Genomic DNA, 19,404 nt, shown 5'->3' with positions numbered 1-19,404 from the left:
TAATGGTGTAAAAGCCGCAATAAAGAGGAAAAAAGGAGGGGGAAAAAAAAAGTGAAACTGTATATCTCAAGCTGAACTAATGTAAAGGGTTTGGGCAGTTGTGTGCATTAACAAAAACTCCACCGATGTGTTGTTGTTTTTTTTTTTGGAAAGGGTGGGTTTAAATGCGCTTTGAAATGCACTTTGTGCTTGACTCTAAACTTGCAAAGTTATTTTCTGAAGTGCCTCCCCCCCGCCTTAGCAAAGGAAGCGCTTCCTTCATCAGCATGGCTGCGTTAGCGCTGGTTTGACACTGCGTTAAATGACAGGGACTTGGGTTCGTGGAGGAAAAGTTTGGTGTTTTGGTGGTGTTTTTTTTTTTGTTCTGGAGTAAAAGCAACTGTAGGTGGCACAACAGCTTTGCTGCCTGCGAAGCAGCGATCGGGAGCCTGGTCCTCAGATCCTCTTGAGGATCTCCAGGAGGATTGTGCCCTCGGTTTATTTCCTTTTTTCCCCCCCTTTTCCCGTTTAATAAGAAGTTTGAGGAAGAACATGAGATATGAAGCGCGGCTTTCTTCTGCCCTGCTGTTCTCCATTGTCGCTGTTGAGACCTGGTGTAGCAGACGGGCTGTGCAGCGGCAATATGCATGTGAATAATCTATTTGAAACATAGAACTTTTTTTTATTGAGTTGTTGCAACACGCAATGTTTGCAGGACTTCTTAAGTGGGTTTTCTGTAGGTGTGAACGTAGCTTTGTTCCCTCCTTTGCGGAATTTTCTGTCCATCAAATGCTGTAGCTGAACCACGGGACAAACAGCTTGACCTGGGGCTGGATGAATCCAGCGGTACTTCACCCTTCTCACCTGGGTTGCTGTTGAAATTGGTTTTCTGGCTGTCTTTTTTTATAAGGTTGGAAGAGAACAGTGATGCGACTCTTCAGTCCTGTCCACACCACCACCTCAGTTGTTGCTACCACCCCGTGAGCCGTTTCCCCGCTATAATCGAGACGCGTTGGCTAATCCATCACAACCAGCGTCCTTCTAGTTTTGAAATATATGTGGCTTTTACATGGTTGCTGCTCTGTGAGAATTACGTACCGCGGAGAAAGTCCCTCTCCAGCTCTCGTGTTGTTCTTTGGCAATTTGAACACTTCAGCTTGTTTAAATGAACGCAGCTAGAAATACAAGTTGTGCTTTTACATGGAGCACTGGCTTGACTCCCCCAGCGGCATAAGATATCTGTATGTAAACTCATAGCGCCTTGACTTCTAGTAAAGCTTGTAGTAAATCATTTTAAGGCTGTAAACAGTAGTTAAAATGAGCTTTATTTTTATGTCGAGCCAATGTGAAGACAAAGATGTTAGCTGCAAAGCTGGATTTTAATCAGGAGTTATTTGATTTAGCACGGTGCTGTTATATTTGCCTGTATAAGGCCGAAAGCTCAAACCTTGTCCTTGCAGAATGGTGGTAATGTTCTGCATATGTACTTTATGCCTTAAGAAAGGTGATAAATCATATTACCTGGGGGGAGAAAATAGCCGTGTGGTGGTGTTTGGGTTTTTTTGGGGGGTGTGTTTGTTTTCAGTGAGTAATTCTGAAAACTGTGCTGTGATTTATGTGTCTCTGGGAAGCCCCAATGATCGCTATCCAAAAGCTTTCTAGTTCTTTAGCTTGCGTGGCACTTGAGTTACTACTTCCTAATACAGACCCACCAAAATTCATCTTTCCAATACAAAACCACTTCTAGAAGAGCCTCGTTTCTTTCACATAGGATTTGTGTGGAAGTAAGCAACTCTTTGGGATGCTTTAGTGACTCATCTTCATGAAATTGTCACCTAGACTCTAAACATGCAAACGACTGCCTGGCACACCAGATACACACCATACGTTAAATCCAAGCTCCCTTTGCTGCTGAGATGTGGCACTATGTCCCTGCCAGAGCGGGACATGGATCCCGCTGGGAAAGATGCGGTGCAGAAACGTTAAGGAATTGCCTCGACATTCCCAGTTTTCAGAAGTTCATCTTAATTTGAGCAGTGGTTTGTGATGGTGAAGTCTGCAAAGTGGCTCCTGTGGGAGTTTGTGCTGGGGACCTTGTAAAACTGGAAAATACTTATTTTCTAATGCAATATGATTTCCTGAATATAATCTAATCTAAGGTCCCCATAAAGCCTTTCTGCAGAGCAGGGTGACATGCTGGCTTGGAGCAGAACACTGTAGGCTTCTGCATCTGTCAGTGCTGGCTTTGATATCAAAGTGCTTAGCTGTCACTCATAATTCCCTGGGTTTTTCTGTTCCCTGTTTCTAAATTCATCCCTGGCTTTGACTTGCAATTAAAAAATATATATATACACCAAGGGCTCCAGTGTAACTCTGTTATTGAAGGAGTATTTGCAAGCTCTGATGGACCAGTGGAAGCTGTGATTTGGGTTGGGCACAGAGGGAATAGAGTCCAGTTTCACTCCTCATAAACATCCTGCTGAGAAACTGTGAGAAGATGGGCAGGAACACATGAAAACCCCATCCGCGCCACCGGAGTGGGTAACGCTGAATTTATACTTGTGTTGGGCAGGAACTTTCCTCTCTGTGGTTGCTTTTTGGCTTTCTAGGTTTGAAGGACCTGATGCAAGTGCCAACAGCGAGGGATGGATGGAGATTAGTGATAATGTGGGCTCTGGTTGGGGGGAAAACTCCCACATTTGAAGCGGGTGGAGAGGAGATCTTGGCCAGTCACTGCTTGAAGCTGGACCAACCCTCATCTCAAGATGCTGTGGGTGGGTTTTGAACAGCAGTGGTGATGGGAGTGAGTTACTGTTGGGTGTTGCCTGTTCATGGGGCAGAGGAGCAGAGAATTAGGAGAAAGGGGCATTCTGGGGGTTGAGGATGAAGGGACCTTCCTCCCCTTTGGGTGTTGGGGGTAGTGATGACCCCCTGCAGCAACGGGAGCTGCATTTGGGCTCATCCCCTGGGGAAGAATCACCCCATAGGACATGGAGCTGAGCATCAGGTTTATTCCATCAGGCTCATTCTCCTTTTCCTCTTGCTCGCTGCCATCTCCTTCTCCAGGAGCGAAACGCCTCTTCCCCCCCACTCCGAGCCTAATTGCATCCCCAGGGTTTAACACACGTGTGTTTGTTTTATTCAACGTGTTGGCTGTTCCCACCGGAACAGCCTGATTTATTTATTTTTGTTATTTTTTAGGGATTGAGCTTTTTTTCTCTTTATTTTTTTTTTTGCTTATTGTGCACAACAAGCCACCGCGCAAGATATTCCTTGGGGTGGGGGTGGGTGGGTGGGTGAGGAGGAATTGTAGTAATGCCAGTACTTCTTGAATATTATAAACCTGGCTTATCAGCGCGACGCAGAGCTGGAATTTGTCTCTTCCTGTGCTGCATCTCTGCTTTCTGCGAGGGGCGTTTAAATACAGGCTGGAAGACGCAGCCTTTCCAGTGTGCTCTGCCGGGCTGTGACAGCAGCAGTGGGGCTGCTTGAGCAGCTCTTTATATATATATATATATATATATATATTTTCTTGCACTAATTCCTCTCCAAAAAAGGGACTTCTCGAGGAGAAGGCTTGGAGACTGCATGTCCCAACAGTACCCGCTGAAGGAGGCGAAGGGAGACGCGGTTTGCTTCGTACCTGGCTCTCCTCTCTTCTCCGTCCTCATGGAGCCGGCTTCTTTTTGCTACCCCCGGCTCACCTTTCTCCGCTCGCCCTACGGCCAGTTCGGGGCCAGCGCTGGCTCTTCGCAGGATTTGGCCCCGTGGCCACAACGTTTGGTGGCGCAGAGGTGGAGCGGGTCGGTGGACGGTGCGTGATTGGGGGTAAAAGGGTTGGCGACTTGAGGGGTGGTGTTGGGGTAGCAGAGAAGCCCATTGAGATTTCGGGGGGTTTTGGAGGCTGGGGGTGAGGTGGTGCGGGTAGGATGCATTGGGGTGGTTGTGCTGATGGACTTTCCCGTCGTGGAGCTCGTTTGGCCGCTGTCATCTCCACCGAGGAGCAGCTCCGGTCCCTCCTGCACCCTGGTGCCCAGGGAGAGCTGATAAACAACCTCAGCACGGAGAAAATAATACAAATAGAAACTGATCTCAGCCATTCTTCTGTTTCATAAGCTCGTTCACTCACTGAAACGAATCCGGCGGTCTTTTGAAACCTGAAATACCTGCTGGAGGCTGGGTGGGCTCCTTTCACCTTTAGAGCTGGGATGCTGTCGACTCTTTTGAACTATTATTGAAGGTATCAAGTGTAGGAATAGGGGAAGGTATTAAGATCCTCTAGTGGAGATTTGTCTCACTATGAGGAAGTATTAAAATATCAGCTCGGTTCAGAATTTTACATGTTTATTTACTGCAAAGAGTCTATAAGGAGAATCTCAGTGGATCCTGCTGTTTTTAGGAGCTGGTGTAGGTGCTGGTCCCAAGGAACAGGAGTCTTGCCTGTAAAACTCTTTTTGGAGAAGGTGTGATGATGAGGTTCTGAGCAGCCTGATGTAGTTTGAACGTGGTCCTGCCTGGAGCAAGGAAGGTGCTGGAGACCTCCGAGGGTCTCTCCCACCCTCAAATACTTTCTGAACCATGATAATCCTTCCTTTGCATCTTATTAACAGCCTGAATATGATGTGCCTTACCTGGAAAAGCTCGTCAGGTGGCATGCAGAAAAAATAATAGAGGCTGGATGAGCAGTCTCAGCAGAGAAAATGCGTAGGAGGTGTTTAAAAACATGCGTTGCCTGTGGTTTCGTGCAGCGGAAACAAGTCTGTAGCAGGGACTGAAAACGGGGTATGTGGTTCTGACTGAATTTCTCCACTACCAGCGATGCCTCGCCTGGTGCTGGGGAGCGTTTGCTGCCTCCTGGTAAATACGATTACTGGGCAAATTGTGACTTAAAAGTCACAAAATTACTGTAAGGGACTCGGAGATGACAGCGTGACCCAGTCTTGCCAGCGTTTGGATAACTCGCTGTTTATTTCTGTCTTTTTTTAGGGTTCTGCTTTTTCTAAGCTGACTTGATGCTGCTTTGGGGAGTTAGGTTTCTTTCATTATTATTAGTAGTATTATTTTTTGGCCAGCACAGACCATTCCTCTGGGCTTTAAACATCCAGCTGGGGGAGACTTGGCTTATTGTTATGAAAATCTTGAATTGTAAGGAAAGTGAAGCACTAGAATAGGCTGGAGGGGAGCGGAGGGAGGATGTGGTATCTCCCCTCCAAAGCGTTTTGGGCACCGCGCAGTCGAGCGCCGGGCGGACGGGCTCGGGTTTAAGTCTCCTCGGGTGAGGTGAGGTCTTTCCAGCTCTATGTTCTGCGACTTGCCGGTGTAACGCAGACTTATCGCCCTGTTTGCCATTCCCTTGTGCAGGCTCCTCATCGAACACGTACGTTAACCCTTGAGTTGCTGCTGAACTGTCAGGCTGGGTAGCATAGAAAAAAAAGCATCGGAGCCCAGCCCTGTATAGGGCAGAGCATAGCAGCTATACCTTTAAGAAATTTGCAATATATACCTCTTGGCAGCAGGTTTTTTTGTGTTGTTTATGGTGGAGTTCTTCCCCCCCTTTTTTCTTCCTGCGTCTTCACATCCTCTTGTTCTCCCTGTACTTCTGTCTATAAGGTACAGCATCTTCACTTGAGTTGAGCCTGGCTGCCACAAAGCTGCTTTTCTTCTATTTTTTTCTTTTTTAAGGAGGCATGAGCTTCGTCCATACAGCATCCAGCACAAACCACCGGCTCCGAAGCACAGGGTTGCTTTAATTCTATATATTCTTTCCCCTCCTTGGTACAAGAAGCAAACAGCTCTGAGGTGGGGCTGGGGGTGGCAAGAGGAGACAACCCCAAGCCCACCCTTGGCATGTGGAGCGATGCTTGGCAGGCGTGAAGTTCCAGGTTGGGAGAGCCGGGTCGGAGGTGTCTGTTTTGGGAGCTAATGAGTCGCCTTCTCACTCCACCCATTCGCCTCTCGCCAATCGGAAGTGAGGGAGAAAGATGCTCTGGATGGATTAATATTGGAGCCGTGTAGAAAGCACCAAGTGTTGCCTCTTCGGCCACCTGAGCGAGTGGCATTTGGGAACAAGTGTTGGTGGCTCAGAGGGAGCGGGGGCTGTTTGAACAGCGTCTCTATTGAAGTAGCAGCGCAGGTAAGTTTTGCTCTTTAAAAAAACAGAAAGCCAGTCGAAACTGAAGCACTAATGTTGCTGGGTGATGCTTTTGGACAGGAAATCTAGAAAACCAGCTCTGCCAGCTCTTTAATTATTTAATTCGCTGAAGTAAGGCAGTGCTTGATGTATTTTCAATGGGCTTTGCTGCTTAGCGATGATATCTATTGCCTGTGCCGGATGTCTCTGTGCTGTTGTGTTTAAGGATGGAGGATACCTTTTGAATTCAATTTACATTAACCAGAGTGCTGTCTTTCAGGCTTTGAATTTAGTTTCAGGGTATGCAAGGGGAGAGGAGCACAAGAGGTCTTACCTGTTCTGTTTTATTTCGCTAATTAATGTTAAAGCATCCAAACGGTGTGTCTGCGAGGCTTTACATACTGATGCTTCACGTGGGGAAAGTGCAGTGCTGAGTGAAAACAAAATGCATATATGTAATCTAAAAATGCTCACAAACATCATCCCTGTTGCTGTAGCCATGGAAGCCACGTAGACAAACAGTAAACAATGTCCTAATGAATAACACTCTATCATGGATTGTCAGTCTGCAATTATTTCACCACCGGACCAGGGCATTTTTATTTTGGGTTGGTGATGTACAGTAAAATCAGATCTGATGCTGCTGGCTCTTTTCCCCCCAGCCTGTGGTGGTTGTGTTGTCACTGCTGTTGTTTTGTGGCTCCTAGACATAGAAACTCTATGGGGTGATTTGTGTTATCCTGCCAAGCCTGTTGTGATTAAAAATGCCTCTTTCTGTGGGGAGGGTTGAGGCTGAGCATCCTTCGGACTGTTTGAGCATCCTCTGAACTACCCACTGTTAATGGCAAGGGGAGGTTTTTCTTTCTGTGTCTTTCTGGGAACCACAACTGAAAATCTGTTTGGTGATCAAGTGGCTGAGTTCAGTGCTGTGTCTTTTTGTGTTTACAGCAGAGATCTTGTTTTTTGATTTAACTTCTGGTTTGGAGTGAATTAGAGCTGGTCTCCTGCTTGATCCAGATGCCTTTTGGGTGGTGGTGGTGGGAAGAGGTGCGGGAATAACTTCACTGCAAACTTGGCCCAGCCACTGCTGCCTCTTTAGTGTCTGCTGGAAGTAAGATTGGGGATAAAATAAGTTGTAGAAACACACTTTGTGTTCCAAAACATGGTCTTGGTATCCTTGGGGGGATGCTGGAGCGTGAAACTGGTGGTGCTGGAGCATCTCTTCCACTGAACACCAAAGATGAGTCTGTAGCTGCTAGTTTACACCTTTAGTAGCTTAATTTTTACAGTATTTAACACAACCGAACCACTGTAGGGAACAGGTCCCTTCCTCTGAACAGCCCCAAGCAAATGAAATGTTGACAGACTGACTGTCTCTTAACAGCTTTGGCATATTTTACATGGTACCGCTGCAGATAAGTGGCAGGTGGTGGCCTCTGGAAGACCTGCCTGTACAAGGGAAGCATTTCAGCAAAGAAAACTATCCAAAGCAGCTTTTTAAAGCCATGTCCAACCCTCACCAAGATTTGGGGCCGTTGCGGTATCTTTCTTTTTGTGATTAAGAGTTAGGAGGTTTTTGACAGGGCCCTGTAAGGGAAAGAGCTGTCTGAAAAGCTGTCAGGAAGAGTGAATGCTTTCTAAATTATTGAGATGTTTCAGGAGAAGTCTACCGAAAAGCTTCAGCTGGTCTGTTCTTGGGTCTTTGCCAGCTTGTGGGATCTCTGGAGGTATTTGCTTTCTCTCCTCTCTATGTAGCACTTATGCAAGAAATCCTTGCAAGCCTTAAATCACTTTGTTTAGAGGGCCCAACAAAATGAAACTTCCCCCTGGAAAGAAAAGGCAAAGAGCTCCACTTCTGTCCGGCAGCCAATTCCCAAAGTGTCGTTGTTCCCCCTGCTTCTCAGCTTGTCCCACTCACCTACAAAATGCTGGCCAAGAAACTTGGTGGAGGAGGGAAACAATATCCCATTAGCAAAGCAGCTGCATGATGGACGGGGTTGCTTCCTCTTGCAGCTCACCTCTGGGAGGCACCCTTGGATATTAATTGCTGGGGTGGGCTAAATTGTGATGAGTGTGGTGCTGCTGGTAAATCCAAGCACCTCAAGCCCAACCTCTAACATGCATGGGTTGGTTTTTGAGGGGGAAGGTCTCTGGTTGTCCCTGCTGCGTCCAGCAATCTTTTATTAAATGGTTTTATGGCGATGGGTGCTCTGGAGGAAGCTGGGGAGGGGATGGAGAAGGGGAATTGTTTAATGTAGCAGGGGAAAATGCTTTGAAATCAGACATGTCTGATCCCTGAGCCTGTGTGTGGGTGTGTGTTTGCCTGGCAGCGAGCAGGCAGGAGATGCCTCCTGCTTTATCCTTTCAATATGATGCTTTCTTATTTTCACAGCCAGCGACTGTGAAAATTAGTTCTGGGGTTTCGTGTACCAGAGTGACCCCGGCGTGATTTAAGACCTCCTCATGCAATTTACCTCCACCAGAAGAATATGCAGGTCCTTGTGTATAATCCCTGAATCTTATATTTTAGTGACTGCTGAGCCGTGAAGCTAAAAGTTGTGTTTCCCACCTAGATCAGGACCGGCATCCTGGGGTGGTGACACTGTGATGGAGGACACTGTTTAGGTAGATCTGTGGAGCAAAGTGGCTGGTGCACCTGGGAGATGTCAGAGGGTTGGTGTCACGTCCTTCAAAAAAATCAGAGAAATGGGACATGGATGTGTTAGAGATGTTTATTTTGGGGTGATCCAGACCTCTTAGTCCCAAAAATGGGAATTCTGGGGATATGAAACCCTTGTGGGAAGCAAAGAGGTGGTGCAAAGCCTTTAGGGGATACTTCTGGAGGGGGGTCAGGGAAGACAAGCAACTCATCTGTGGAATTCTGTGGCAAGAGGAGTATGTTTAAACATACATAACTTCTATAAAGAAGTTCTTTTTATGAACAGAAACATCTTCTCCTGTAAGGATTGCTAGAGGACTTGCCTGTGTCTACACACAAGGAGGGAAGAGCTTGTGTCCCTGCAGGCCTGAGTCTCTTGGCCAAAGCAACAATTTGCCATTGGATTGAGCTACTTAAAAGCGCCTTCCTGCTTGGTGTCTGCCTTGGACAACACTTTATCTTCTAAGTTTACCAAGGTGGAGGGGTTTGGAGTAGATTTAAACCTTCTAGGGTCATGGCTGTCTTCTAGACTGTTTCCAAGACCTCAAAAATTGATTTATTGTAGGTGTTTGGATGGGGGTGATGTGTAAAACGACCCATCTAGGTAAAGGTCTCCAATAAAACACCTATTTTATCACAAAAGTGGTGGCAATGCTTGCTGGTATAGCACACTGCTGCCTGCGTTAAACCTATAGGCACAGCATGTGGGGATGAGTCCTTCATCCTTTGGTGTCTGGTTGTGATTTTTCAAAGGCTTGACAGCTTCATGATGAGGAGGATAAGCTGAGAGGAAAAGTAGGGGGCAGAAGTGTCTCCTTAAGCTTTCAATGTGATGACTGATATGTTGTGAACTCTTCAAACAGTGATGAAGAAAAGCAGTATTAGGAAGTTATTTAGATATGTAGTTCCTAGGTCTATAAAGTTATTTTTACAGGCAGAAAATAGTGGGCTGGCATAGCACAGATTACCCCTTCAGCTCTATTGCTTGTTGAATTCAGTTTTTCATCTACTTCTTGAGTTATTTTATTCAAAGCTTGTTGTGAAACTTTACATGCTGTTGAGGACTTGGGAGTGTGAATATGTAGGTTCTCTGTCCTCCTCTAAATATAAGCACTGGAGTTCTGTGTCCAGCTCTGGGTCCTCAGCACAGGACACACATGGACCTGCTGGAGAGGGGCCAGAGGAGCCCCAGGAATGACCTGAGGCTGGAATAGCTCTGCTGGGGGACAGGCTGAGAGAGTTGGGGTGTTCAGCTGGAGAAGAGAAGCTCTGGGGAGACCTTAGTGCAGCCTTTCTGGACTTAAAAGGGGCCCATGAGAAAGACTGGGACAGACTTTTGAGCAGGGCCTGTTGTGATAGGACAAGGGGTGATGGTTTTAAAGTAAAGGAGAGAGATTCAGGCTGGACATGAGGAAGAAATGGTTGTCCCTGAGGGTGGTGAGAGCCTGGCCCAGGTTGGCCGGAGAGGTGGTGGATGAACCATCCCTGGAGACATCCCAGGCCAGGCTGGACGGGGCTCTGAGCAACCTGAGCTGGTGAAGATGTCCCTGCTCATGGCAGGGGGGGCACTGGGGGAGCTGGGAAGGTCCTTTCAACCCAAACTATTCAGTGATTCTGTGTGTGATGGGCATGGGGATGTAGTTGGGGGGAGGAGGAACATGGCTGGTCCTCTGGCAGGTTGTCGTGGGTCTCAGCCCTTCCCAACAGCTGTACCGCTGAGAGGAAGGATGAACTGAGGAGGACAGGGCTCTGTGCCCTGTGAAGGGGTAGGTCCCCTCAGCCTCTGTCGGGATGCGATGTGGCTGGATGTGTGTCCTCGCTGAGACACGTGTTGTGCTTGCGGGGGGTGAGGCTGTAAAGCTGCAGTCAAGAAGAGTTCTGTAGTAGATCTTGATTCTTATCCCTTCAAGGTAAAACTCCCTGGGAGGTAGCGGAGTGCCGTTATTTCCCATTTAATGACTTACAAAAGGTCTTTTTATCACTCTTGGTTCTTTTCCATTATGTTTCCCATTGCTTTTTGTCAAAGCAAACCGGTGCTTTCCAGGGAAAGGTCTGCGTTCGGGCTTGCCATGTGCAGCGGCATTACACCATATTTACCAGGCGCTTTCCTGCCCGAGCATTAACACACACGCTTTACTCGTCTTACACTTCCGTGAACTGCGGTGATCGGTTTTGAAACCCTGACTTTTGTGGTTTGTTTCTTTCGCCTTTGTCACATCTCCAAGTGTAAAGAAAAACAACAGGTAAAATCTCAGCCTTTTGTTGTTTATGTGAGTTGTTATTGCCCAGCAATACGGGCACATTTCTCATTGCTGTGCCAGTATGAGCTGTGCTTTTGCAGTGTTTTCCAGTTGAAATATGCAGGGCTGTGGGGAAGGGATCAGCCTAAGGAACAGATAAAAATGAGACGTGGTAACTTAAGGCCAAGCAGCTTTTCACGTGCTGCTGTCCACTCGTTCTTGCTGACTTGAATGGTTTTAAATAATCTGCAGCAAATGTCTCCACCAGGAGACCTCGCTGCTTGGTTCTTCCCTGAAAGCTGCCAAAACCGCATGTTCCATAAGCACAAAAGATGTGCAGGAGAATCCCGCAGTATCGATGTATTTGGACCCATCGGCTGGTCAGTGCGATCAGATTTGCTGCCTGCTGGACCCTTTTCCTGCTTTTCTGTGGTGATGTAGTTTTGTGTTACAAAAGGAGTTTGTGGCTTCTCCATCCTCCTGCTGCTGAGCTCTTGCTGCATACAGAGGTTTTTAGATTCTCCTTTTAGTCAATGCTCCACGTAATTAAAAAATGAAACCGCTTCTCCTGCAGGTTTCCCTTGGGATATTATTCCTTCTGTGTGTGGTTTTTTTCCTCAAGTCTGATTTTTCTGCTGACTTGGGGTGGAGGAGGGGAGCAGCATCACTTGGTTATTAAAGTATTAGTATAAATCGTGACTCTTCCCCAGCCCCAAATGGCATAAACCTGGGTGCAGCTCCCTGGTCTCTTGTGCCGCTGTGGACCCCTTTGTCCTGTGATGTTGATTCATGGTGAGAACAATAAATGAGTTCAGAGTTTAGTATCAAATACTAATCTGGTGGAGCCTTGGATAAGGGAGAGTTGTATCATCTTCCCCAGATCTAAACCTTAGATGAGACAAAACACTTGTTCAAGCTGGATTTGGCTCCAGATCTGTTTGAGGGAGTGCAGCCAACCGCAACGTTCTCCATCATGCGGGGAAGCTGGTGCCCAACTATTTAAATGGTAGTGATGGATCTTTTAGCATTGACTGACAAACTCATCTTGAAGTGGCCAGGACCTTGTTTTAAAGCTACAGCCCGACATGTCTTCTGGAAAGTAGATTTGTTTCTAGATAGTTGAGTTGGTCGCGTTGAGAATTGGTAACTCCTCCTGGGAGGAAATTGGGAAAGTCTAAAGGTTTTTTCCAACTGAACAGGTGATTTTTAAGAAATTTTTGTTGTTATTGCGACTTGCTCAAAGGCTCAAGTGTTTTGCCTTATCAGCTTTAAGGCAAGACATTGTATTTGCTGATGAGTTTCAGAAATGTCCTCAGAGTGTTGAAGAATGTGTTGAAACTGGGATAACGGAGCACGCCCTGAGTAGAAGATGAAGGTACCCAACAGTTTTCCTCTGATGGGGCAACTAAATGCTTCAGATGTACAGGCTGCTTATGTTCAGAGCCAATGTTAAAGGGTCTGTAAGTGAAAAAGTATCTTCCTAATAACTCTGTCAAAATGGTGTTGCCTTGAACTCCAATTAAACCTCAAGACACCAGAATTTAGGGAGATTAACTGGGGTGAAATCATAAAAGCTGAAGTTTGTGGTACCGTTTGTATAGAGCTTGTTTTGCTTCAATATAAGGCTTGTGCTGCACGGGGCTGTTTATTTGGAAGATGCCAGCAGCAGAACATTGTAATTGAGTTACCGAAGTATCCAGAGAATGTGTTTTTATTTGTAATCCGCTAATATTGCAAGGCTCAAGAGAACTTATTACTAACTTTAAAACAAGAGAGTTAAAATGGGTTATTAGATCTGAGACACATTTCCCCGCAGGAATTTAATAATGGAGGATGGCACGGTAGAGCTTGTTCTTTGTTAAATGCAAATGTAAAAATGGTAAGAATGTTAGAAATCAGGAAGTATATCCACTTATCTGGTATGTCCCACTGCAGATCATCTGATTCGTCCTAGTCCTAAAACCAAGCACCTTAAACTAGAGCAAAATACCAGTTGAGTAGTAAACTTCATGTACCTCCCTCTTGTTGGCTCTTGGAGTCACTGCAATAGCTTCAAGTCAAAGGGCAGTGGTTTATTTCTGAAATCCTAAGCTGTATCCCTGAGTCTAGAGAAATAGGCTTTGTTTTCCATTTTGCAGTGTTTCAGCTCTTCAATTTTGCCTTTTGAATTCAGTGCTCATAAAGGGATGAGAAACCAGTCAGAAGCTTTTATTTGAAGAAGCAACTGAGTGGTGACACTTGTAATGCCTGTCCAATTCAGTCTCATCTCAGAGACATCCCTGTAGCAAATGAGGTGGGGTGGCAGCCAAAACTGATTTGCTGGAGTAAATTAACTCTTAAAAATGAAGAGTGCTGCTGAAATTGTCAAAAGACCTATAGCACAGGCTTTTTGGCAGATAATAGAAGATGGCATCTTGTTCTGCCTTTGGATGGGGGAGCCTGGTTGTCCCTGTAGGTGTTGGGTGGGAAAGTGAGGGCATGGACCTCTCTGTCCAAGATACTGGAGGCATGAGGGTGAATTTGCTGTGTTGGTGTATCTTGGCTCCTTGGGGTAATGTCTTCCAGATTTGCCTCTAAAAGCCTGACCTTATGTCTTGCTGAAATTGCTTTACTTGGATTTTTGTTTTAATTGCTGAAGTCTCCGCAAGAAAATCTGGGGGAAAAGAACAAGCCAAATGTGTTTGGTGGATGTGAGGGAAGTGATGTGCTGGTGTGGAGAGGGGAACTCCCACCCTGTGCTAATGAAGTGCTCCCCAGCCTGCAAGTCTTCTCCTCCAACCTGCAAAGGGCTGATTTATACTTCACAGAAACACTTCAGCAACTTCAGGCAAACCCTGGAGCATTGTAATGTTGATCTCTAATGTCTTTGGAGACTTGTATTCCTGTCCAGGCTTCCCTGCACTTAACAATTGCATTGATTAGCACAGTGTTTTATAACTGCCCGATGATTGAGCTCTTTTAATTTTGAGAGTGGAGAGATAGGGCAAGGAAAGGCAGGTTGGAGAGTGTCAGGCAGTGGGTATGTACCTTATTGCTAGAGAAAAGATGGCTCTGCCTTGCTGTCGGTTCCGCATAATGTGAACCCATTGCTCCTGTCTCCAGCAAAACATGATTAAGGAGCTGGGACCTTAGATATTAAAAAATCCCATAAGCCTTATGCAAGGAGAAGCATGTGCTGTTATGTTTGCCATGCCGACTGCTACTGAGCATGCACTTAAGCACAGTCTAGCTGGTCTTGTCCTTAGCTAGCATCCCATAAACATATAAGCTATGCTTGTGCTAAATTGATTAAGGAAAATACAATGTTGTAGAAAGAGTTTGGGTTGGAAGTGATGTTCCAAGCCCCCCAGTGCCCCCCCTGCCATGGGCAGGGACATCTTCACCAGCTCAGGTTGCTCAGAGCCCCGTCCAGCCTGGCCTGGGATGTCTCCAGGGATGGTTCAGCCACCACCTCTCTGCCCAACCTGGGCCAGGCTCTCACCACCCTCAGGGACAACAATTTCTTCCTCATGTCCAGCCTATAGGGAGAAGGAGACTGATGCATGAAGAGGAAATATATTAATTGCCCTCTCTGTCTCTGTTCTGCTCAGTTAAATGCTACTTTTTCTTGTTTCTCAGAGATGCAGATGATGTGGCCCCCAATTTACCCATCCTACCTCTGTTTCTGCTAATACCTTTAAGCTAGTCCAGTAGCTCCATGCGTGTGTCTGGGCTTGCCTAAACACCCCATCACCTTTTACCTCCTGGGCACATTACACACCATTCCTGATATTAATGTGCGTAGCCCCTTCCGTGGGGGGTTGTAACAGCTCTTCAAAAGGCTCCAGCAAGACTGTTTTGAAGCCTGAGTCCCTTTGGTGCTATGGGACAACATTACACAGGGAGAAGACAAATTACCAGGGCTGGATTTCAGTCAGGACAATAGTAGGGTGAACACCTGACTCTTTTTTTTTTTTTTTCCCAAACGTGCCATTGCATCTTTAATTACAAGGTTAAGACCTCTGTTTTATGACTCATCTGAAAAAACAGCACCTCCAACATAAATGCTTGAGCGTGTTGCCTAGGGGACTATCGCTCGTTAGTGACTCAGAGGAACGAGTGCCACCTAATGAAATGGCACTGACTGCTGTAATACCCCAGCTTTGCCCTTTTCATGCCTGGTCCAAGCAACGACCAAACCAGAGCCTTCTGTAAAGGTGCGATGTCAACTTGGGCAATGCTGCAGTTAGAAGATACTTTTAACAAGGAAACCAACCAGCCAGCTCTGAATTCCTGCGCATTAGGCATTATCAACCCATAGAAATAGGTGTGTTCAGTTAAAAAGCAAACAGTGCGTCTCATTTTGCCTGGTGAAGGATGAACGTGTTGCTTCAGGCTCCCTCAGAAGCTGTAACAGAAAGGAGAAGTTGATATACCTTCCCGGTGGGAACGTCAGGTCCTTGGGTAATCCATCCGCATAGGTGTATTTTGTTTCTGTGAAATACGTAAATGCAATCATTACACAATAAGAGCCTCTTAAAAAAAAAAAAAAAAAGACTTTCCTTTGATCGTTAGCATGCTAATCAGTCTGGATGGATCTTCTCCTTCCCTTCCAGGTGGAGGGAAACAATTGACTCGTGTAATGGGTGCCCCTTGGCCAGGGTGCATTTGTTCCTCCAGCCTATTGTTCTGGGATGAACTTTGGAACATTGTGTTTCTCTCTTGGACCAGACAGTCGAATTGCCCTCAGGTTTTTGTATTTTATTTTATAATTATTATTTTTTCAATGGTCATCAGGGTGTCCCTCCAGGAACTGTCTGCACTGAAGGTCTGTGACAAGCGTTAGGGCTGGAAGGTGCTGCCGTCAGTGGTGTGACTTGTATCCGTCTGGTGCACAAAGGTTCCCAGTGGACCAGGATGAATTATGATGCTTGAAAATGTGACACACTGTAAAGGAGAGGGGAAAAAAAAAAGCCAAAAGAGACCATATAACCTGTAAGCCAAAAGTTATAGGGTAGAGAAAGGGTTTTTGGGAAACTGTCTCATACCTCAAACGAGAAGCAGGAAGCCTAATCTGTAGAACAATAAAGCAGGGAAAACCTCTTTCCTTGTTGGCCCAAATTCATCCCAGGCTTGCGTAGGTAATGTTTGATTAGCTTAATGAATTGGGAAAGACAGAGCAAATATATTCCTCTTTTTGATTGCGTTTTGGCTGGGAAGAAACATATAAATGGGCATCATCTAGTGGCCGCTTTCTAAGAGACCGCTTGGGTGACTTTTGCTCGAGTAAAGAGCTTTGTTAGCTCACTGTAAAACATGGCATGCACCTGTGCAGAAAAGCTGGTGCTTCTAACCCACGCAGTCTGAACTGTCAAATATTATTAGTATTAAAACCAGCCAGGCTGGGTTTGGGTACCAGCCTTTGATCACACCTGAAAGCAGGTGCCTCCTGTGCTGTTTGTACATCTCTTTGCATGCTCAATATGTAATTTTGTCAGCAGTTAATTGCAGAACTGCCTTGCTAACAAATAAAGGATTTGGTCCTGCTGCGTTTGTGGGTTCGTTCTTGGGCAGCGTCACTTCCCACGTGCGGTTTCCTCGGGACACCCCGTTGGTGCAGATGGTGCTTGCAGGACCCCAGCTCAGGAAGGAGACCCAGGAAAGCTACAGAGTTCTGGTGCTTATCTCCAAGTGCCAAGCACTGTTTTGGGATATCCTAACAATTAGGAGCAGCAGAATAGGATGTGATATCCTGTTCTCATCTAAATTGAGTTGTTTTTTCTAAATTAAACTGGTTCTTGTTATATAAGCATAAGCTACAGTCTGGACTTCGTTATAGCTTTTGTTTTTGTACACAAGCTTTGTAGATGCTCAGGCTGTATTATTTTTGGATGCATTTGTTCAGGTTTATTAGGTCTCTGAGATGATCAGGCTTGTCCTGATCTTTAGTCTTGCTGCTTTGTGGTCCCAGCCTAGGATGTCTGAGACCAACTTAACTCTTTTCAAGCAATAACTGTGACTGTACAGGATATTCTGGTAAATACTGAAGTCAATAAACAAAAGGTTGAAGTTGCCACACTCAGGAAAATCTGATGCCTGCAGTATTTTGAGCCTGGCTTGCTGCTGTAACCCAGGCTTACAGTGAGTTTAGCAGTAAGGTGAGGACACTCAGCATCTTGATGATTTCTTTTTTTCTGTCTTTTTAGAGTCTCCACCAGCAGCGATGTCAAGGAATGGATACTTCTTTGAAGAGAGTGGCAAGTATTATTTGACTTGTTTGTGTATAGTGTCACTGTACTGGAGGGACAGATGCGCTATGGGGTTAGCTGGACTTCAAACTCAAGAGATCCAAAGTGCGTTTAGTTTAAGCAGCATGTGAAGAGCATCCTGCATGGTAGTTGTGTAATCTTGTACTGGAAGCAGACTCTGCGTTTTTAAATCCTGTAGATGTTCTAGATATGTAAAGCAGTAAATAATCATCTTTGCATTGTCATCAGTGACTATTCTGGGTGGCTCCTTGTTTTTCAAGTTCTTTCAGGATGTTTTCCTGTAGCACAAGCTGGCAGGTGTATCTGTGTGTCTTTTTCTGGAGTGGAAATCACGTGGAGGTGTCAGATCCCTTTGGAGACAACCTGCCAGCAACATCAGGCAAATGCTGTATGGCTCTGGTAAACATGTCTTTCAGCACGCAGTGCCCTCAAAGATTTTATTATTATTATTATTTGAATTAAGTTGTGGCACTTGGACATTTGTATCATCTGCCTCAACAGAGGTGGCTCAGTGTGTACCGGGGGTTTCTAGGGAGAGATCATATTGGGACTTCAACTCAAGACCAGCCTCTTCAGGTTGTAGTTTTGAAGGTCTTGGGGCTTCTTGCCCTTGAAAAGGTGCAGTGCTTGGAGTATTAGGGACTTCCAGATGGGGAGAGTAGAAGACTCAAATGTTGTCTAAACAACAGGCCTAAGCCTGTTGCTGTCACAAGGCTTATCTTTCTTTTTCTAGGGGGCCAGGTCTTAACATCTGGGAAAGGGGAAGCTGAACATCTGCCAGATGTCAGCTGCAGTAGATCCAGCATCGCTTTTGACAGTGCTTCCTTTGGTACTGGCTCGCTTGCCTTCTCTGAAAGCGTTAAATAGAGCTGGTTTCTGGGTGTAAAAGGATGAAATGTACTCTCAGCTCTATTGGGAGGTATTTTCTGAAGGCTGGATTGAATTGTAGAAGGGCAGAAATTAAACCCTGACCTCAGGGATGCTTTATTTCTTTGGCAGGTTTTCCAAGAGTACGTGGTGCATGAGGTCTGGGCGGTCTTGCTCTGGCCTTCTGTGGCTTCCTTCTGGTCCCTTGGGATGTGGCTGGTGCTTTCTTGAGGATTGGGAATGTAAGAGGGTGATCCAGGTTGGGACCTGGAAAGATGACTGAGTCTCCAGCATCTGGCTGAGAGCTGTGTAAAGGCTTGGGGAGAAATTCTACTGTGTGATATAACAAGGGCAAACATAGAGTCTGACATCTGGGCAGGAACAACCTCAGGTTCCAGTATAAGCTGGGGAATGACCTATTAGAGAGCAGCGTAGGGGAAAGGGACCTGGGGGTCCTGGGGACAGCAGGGTGACCATGAGCCAGCACTGGGCCCTTGTGGCCAGGAAGCCAATGGTACCTGGGGTGGGTTAGAAGGGGGTGGTCAGTAGGTCAGAGAGGTTCTCCTGCCCCTCTGCTCTGCCCTGGGGAGACCACACCTGCAATATTGTGTCCAGTTGTGGCCCCTCAGTTCCAGCAGGACAGGGAACTGCTGGAGAGAGTCCAGCGCAGCCACCAAGATGCTGAAGGGAGTGGAGCATCTCCCGTGTGAGGAAAGGCTGAGGGAGCTGGGGCTCTGGAGCTGGACAAGAGGAGACTGAGGGGGGACTCATTCATGGGGATCAATATGGAAAGAGTGAGTGTCAGGAGGATGGAGCCAGGCTCTTCTCGGTGACAGCCAGTGACAGGACAAGGGGTAATGGGTACAAACTGGAACACAGGAGGTTCCACTTAAATTTGAGAAGGAACTTCTTCCTGGTGAGGGTGGCAGAGCCTGGCCCAGGCTGCCCAGGGAGGTTGTGGAGTCTCCTTCTCTGCAGACATTCCAACCCGCCTGGACACCTTCCTGTGTAACCTCATCTGGGTGTTCCTGCTCCATGGGGGGATTGCACTGGATGAGCTTTCCAGGTCCCTTCCAACCCCTGACATTCTGGGATTCTGTGTTTTGGTGTCACCTGCTTAGTCCCAAGCCCTCCTGCCCCAGGGAACACTAAGCTTTCTGTCCTAGCATCTTCTGTGGAAAGGTTCTATGTGTCCCCTTCCAGGACTCGATGTTTAGTCTTCCTGAAACTGTCCAAGCAACAACAAAAAAAGCAGAAATCTGGGTGTTTTTAGAGCGCATG

The 19,404-nt window shown here is 46.4% G+C and overlaps 1 protein-coding gene across 3 annotated transcripts in view; it reads left to right on the top strand.

The window, feature by feature from the left end:
* The first annotated feature begins 3,408 nt into the window (after window positions 1–3,408).
* The window catches only part of SLC4A11 (solute carrier family 4 member 11), a 93,585-nt gene continuing 77,589 nt past the window's right edge, over window positions 3,409–19,404 (top strand). For all 3 annotated transcript variants that reach the window (XM_082050376.1, XM_082050377.1, XM_082050375.1), the window contains exons 1-2: window positions 3,409–3,793; window positions 17,194–17,244. In XM_082050376.1, coding sequence (XP_081906502.1) covers window positions 3,568–3,793; window positions 17,194–17,244 — 277 coding nt within the window. In that variant the 5' untranslated portion in view covers window positions 3,409–3,567. The remainder of the gene's footprint in view (window positions 3,794–17,193; window positions 17,245–19,404) is intronic.

This window comes from Streptopelia decaocto (genome assembly GCF_964273445.1).
Source record: "Streptopelia decaocto genome assembly, chromosome: 4".
Classification (NCBI taxonomy): domain Eukaryota; kingdom Metazoa; phylum Chordata; class Aves; order Columbiformes; family Columbidae; genus Streptopelia; species Streptopelia decaocto.
This window is presented reverse-complemented; position numbering and strand designations above follow the sequence as displayed.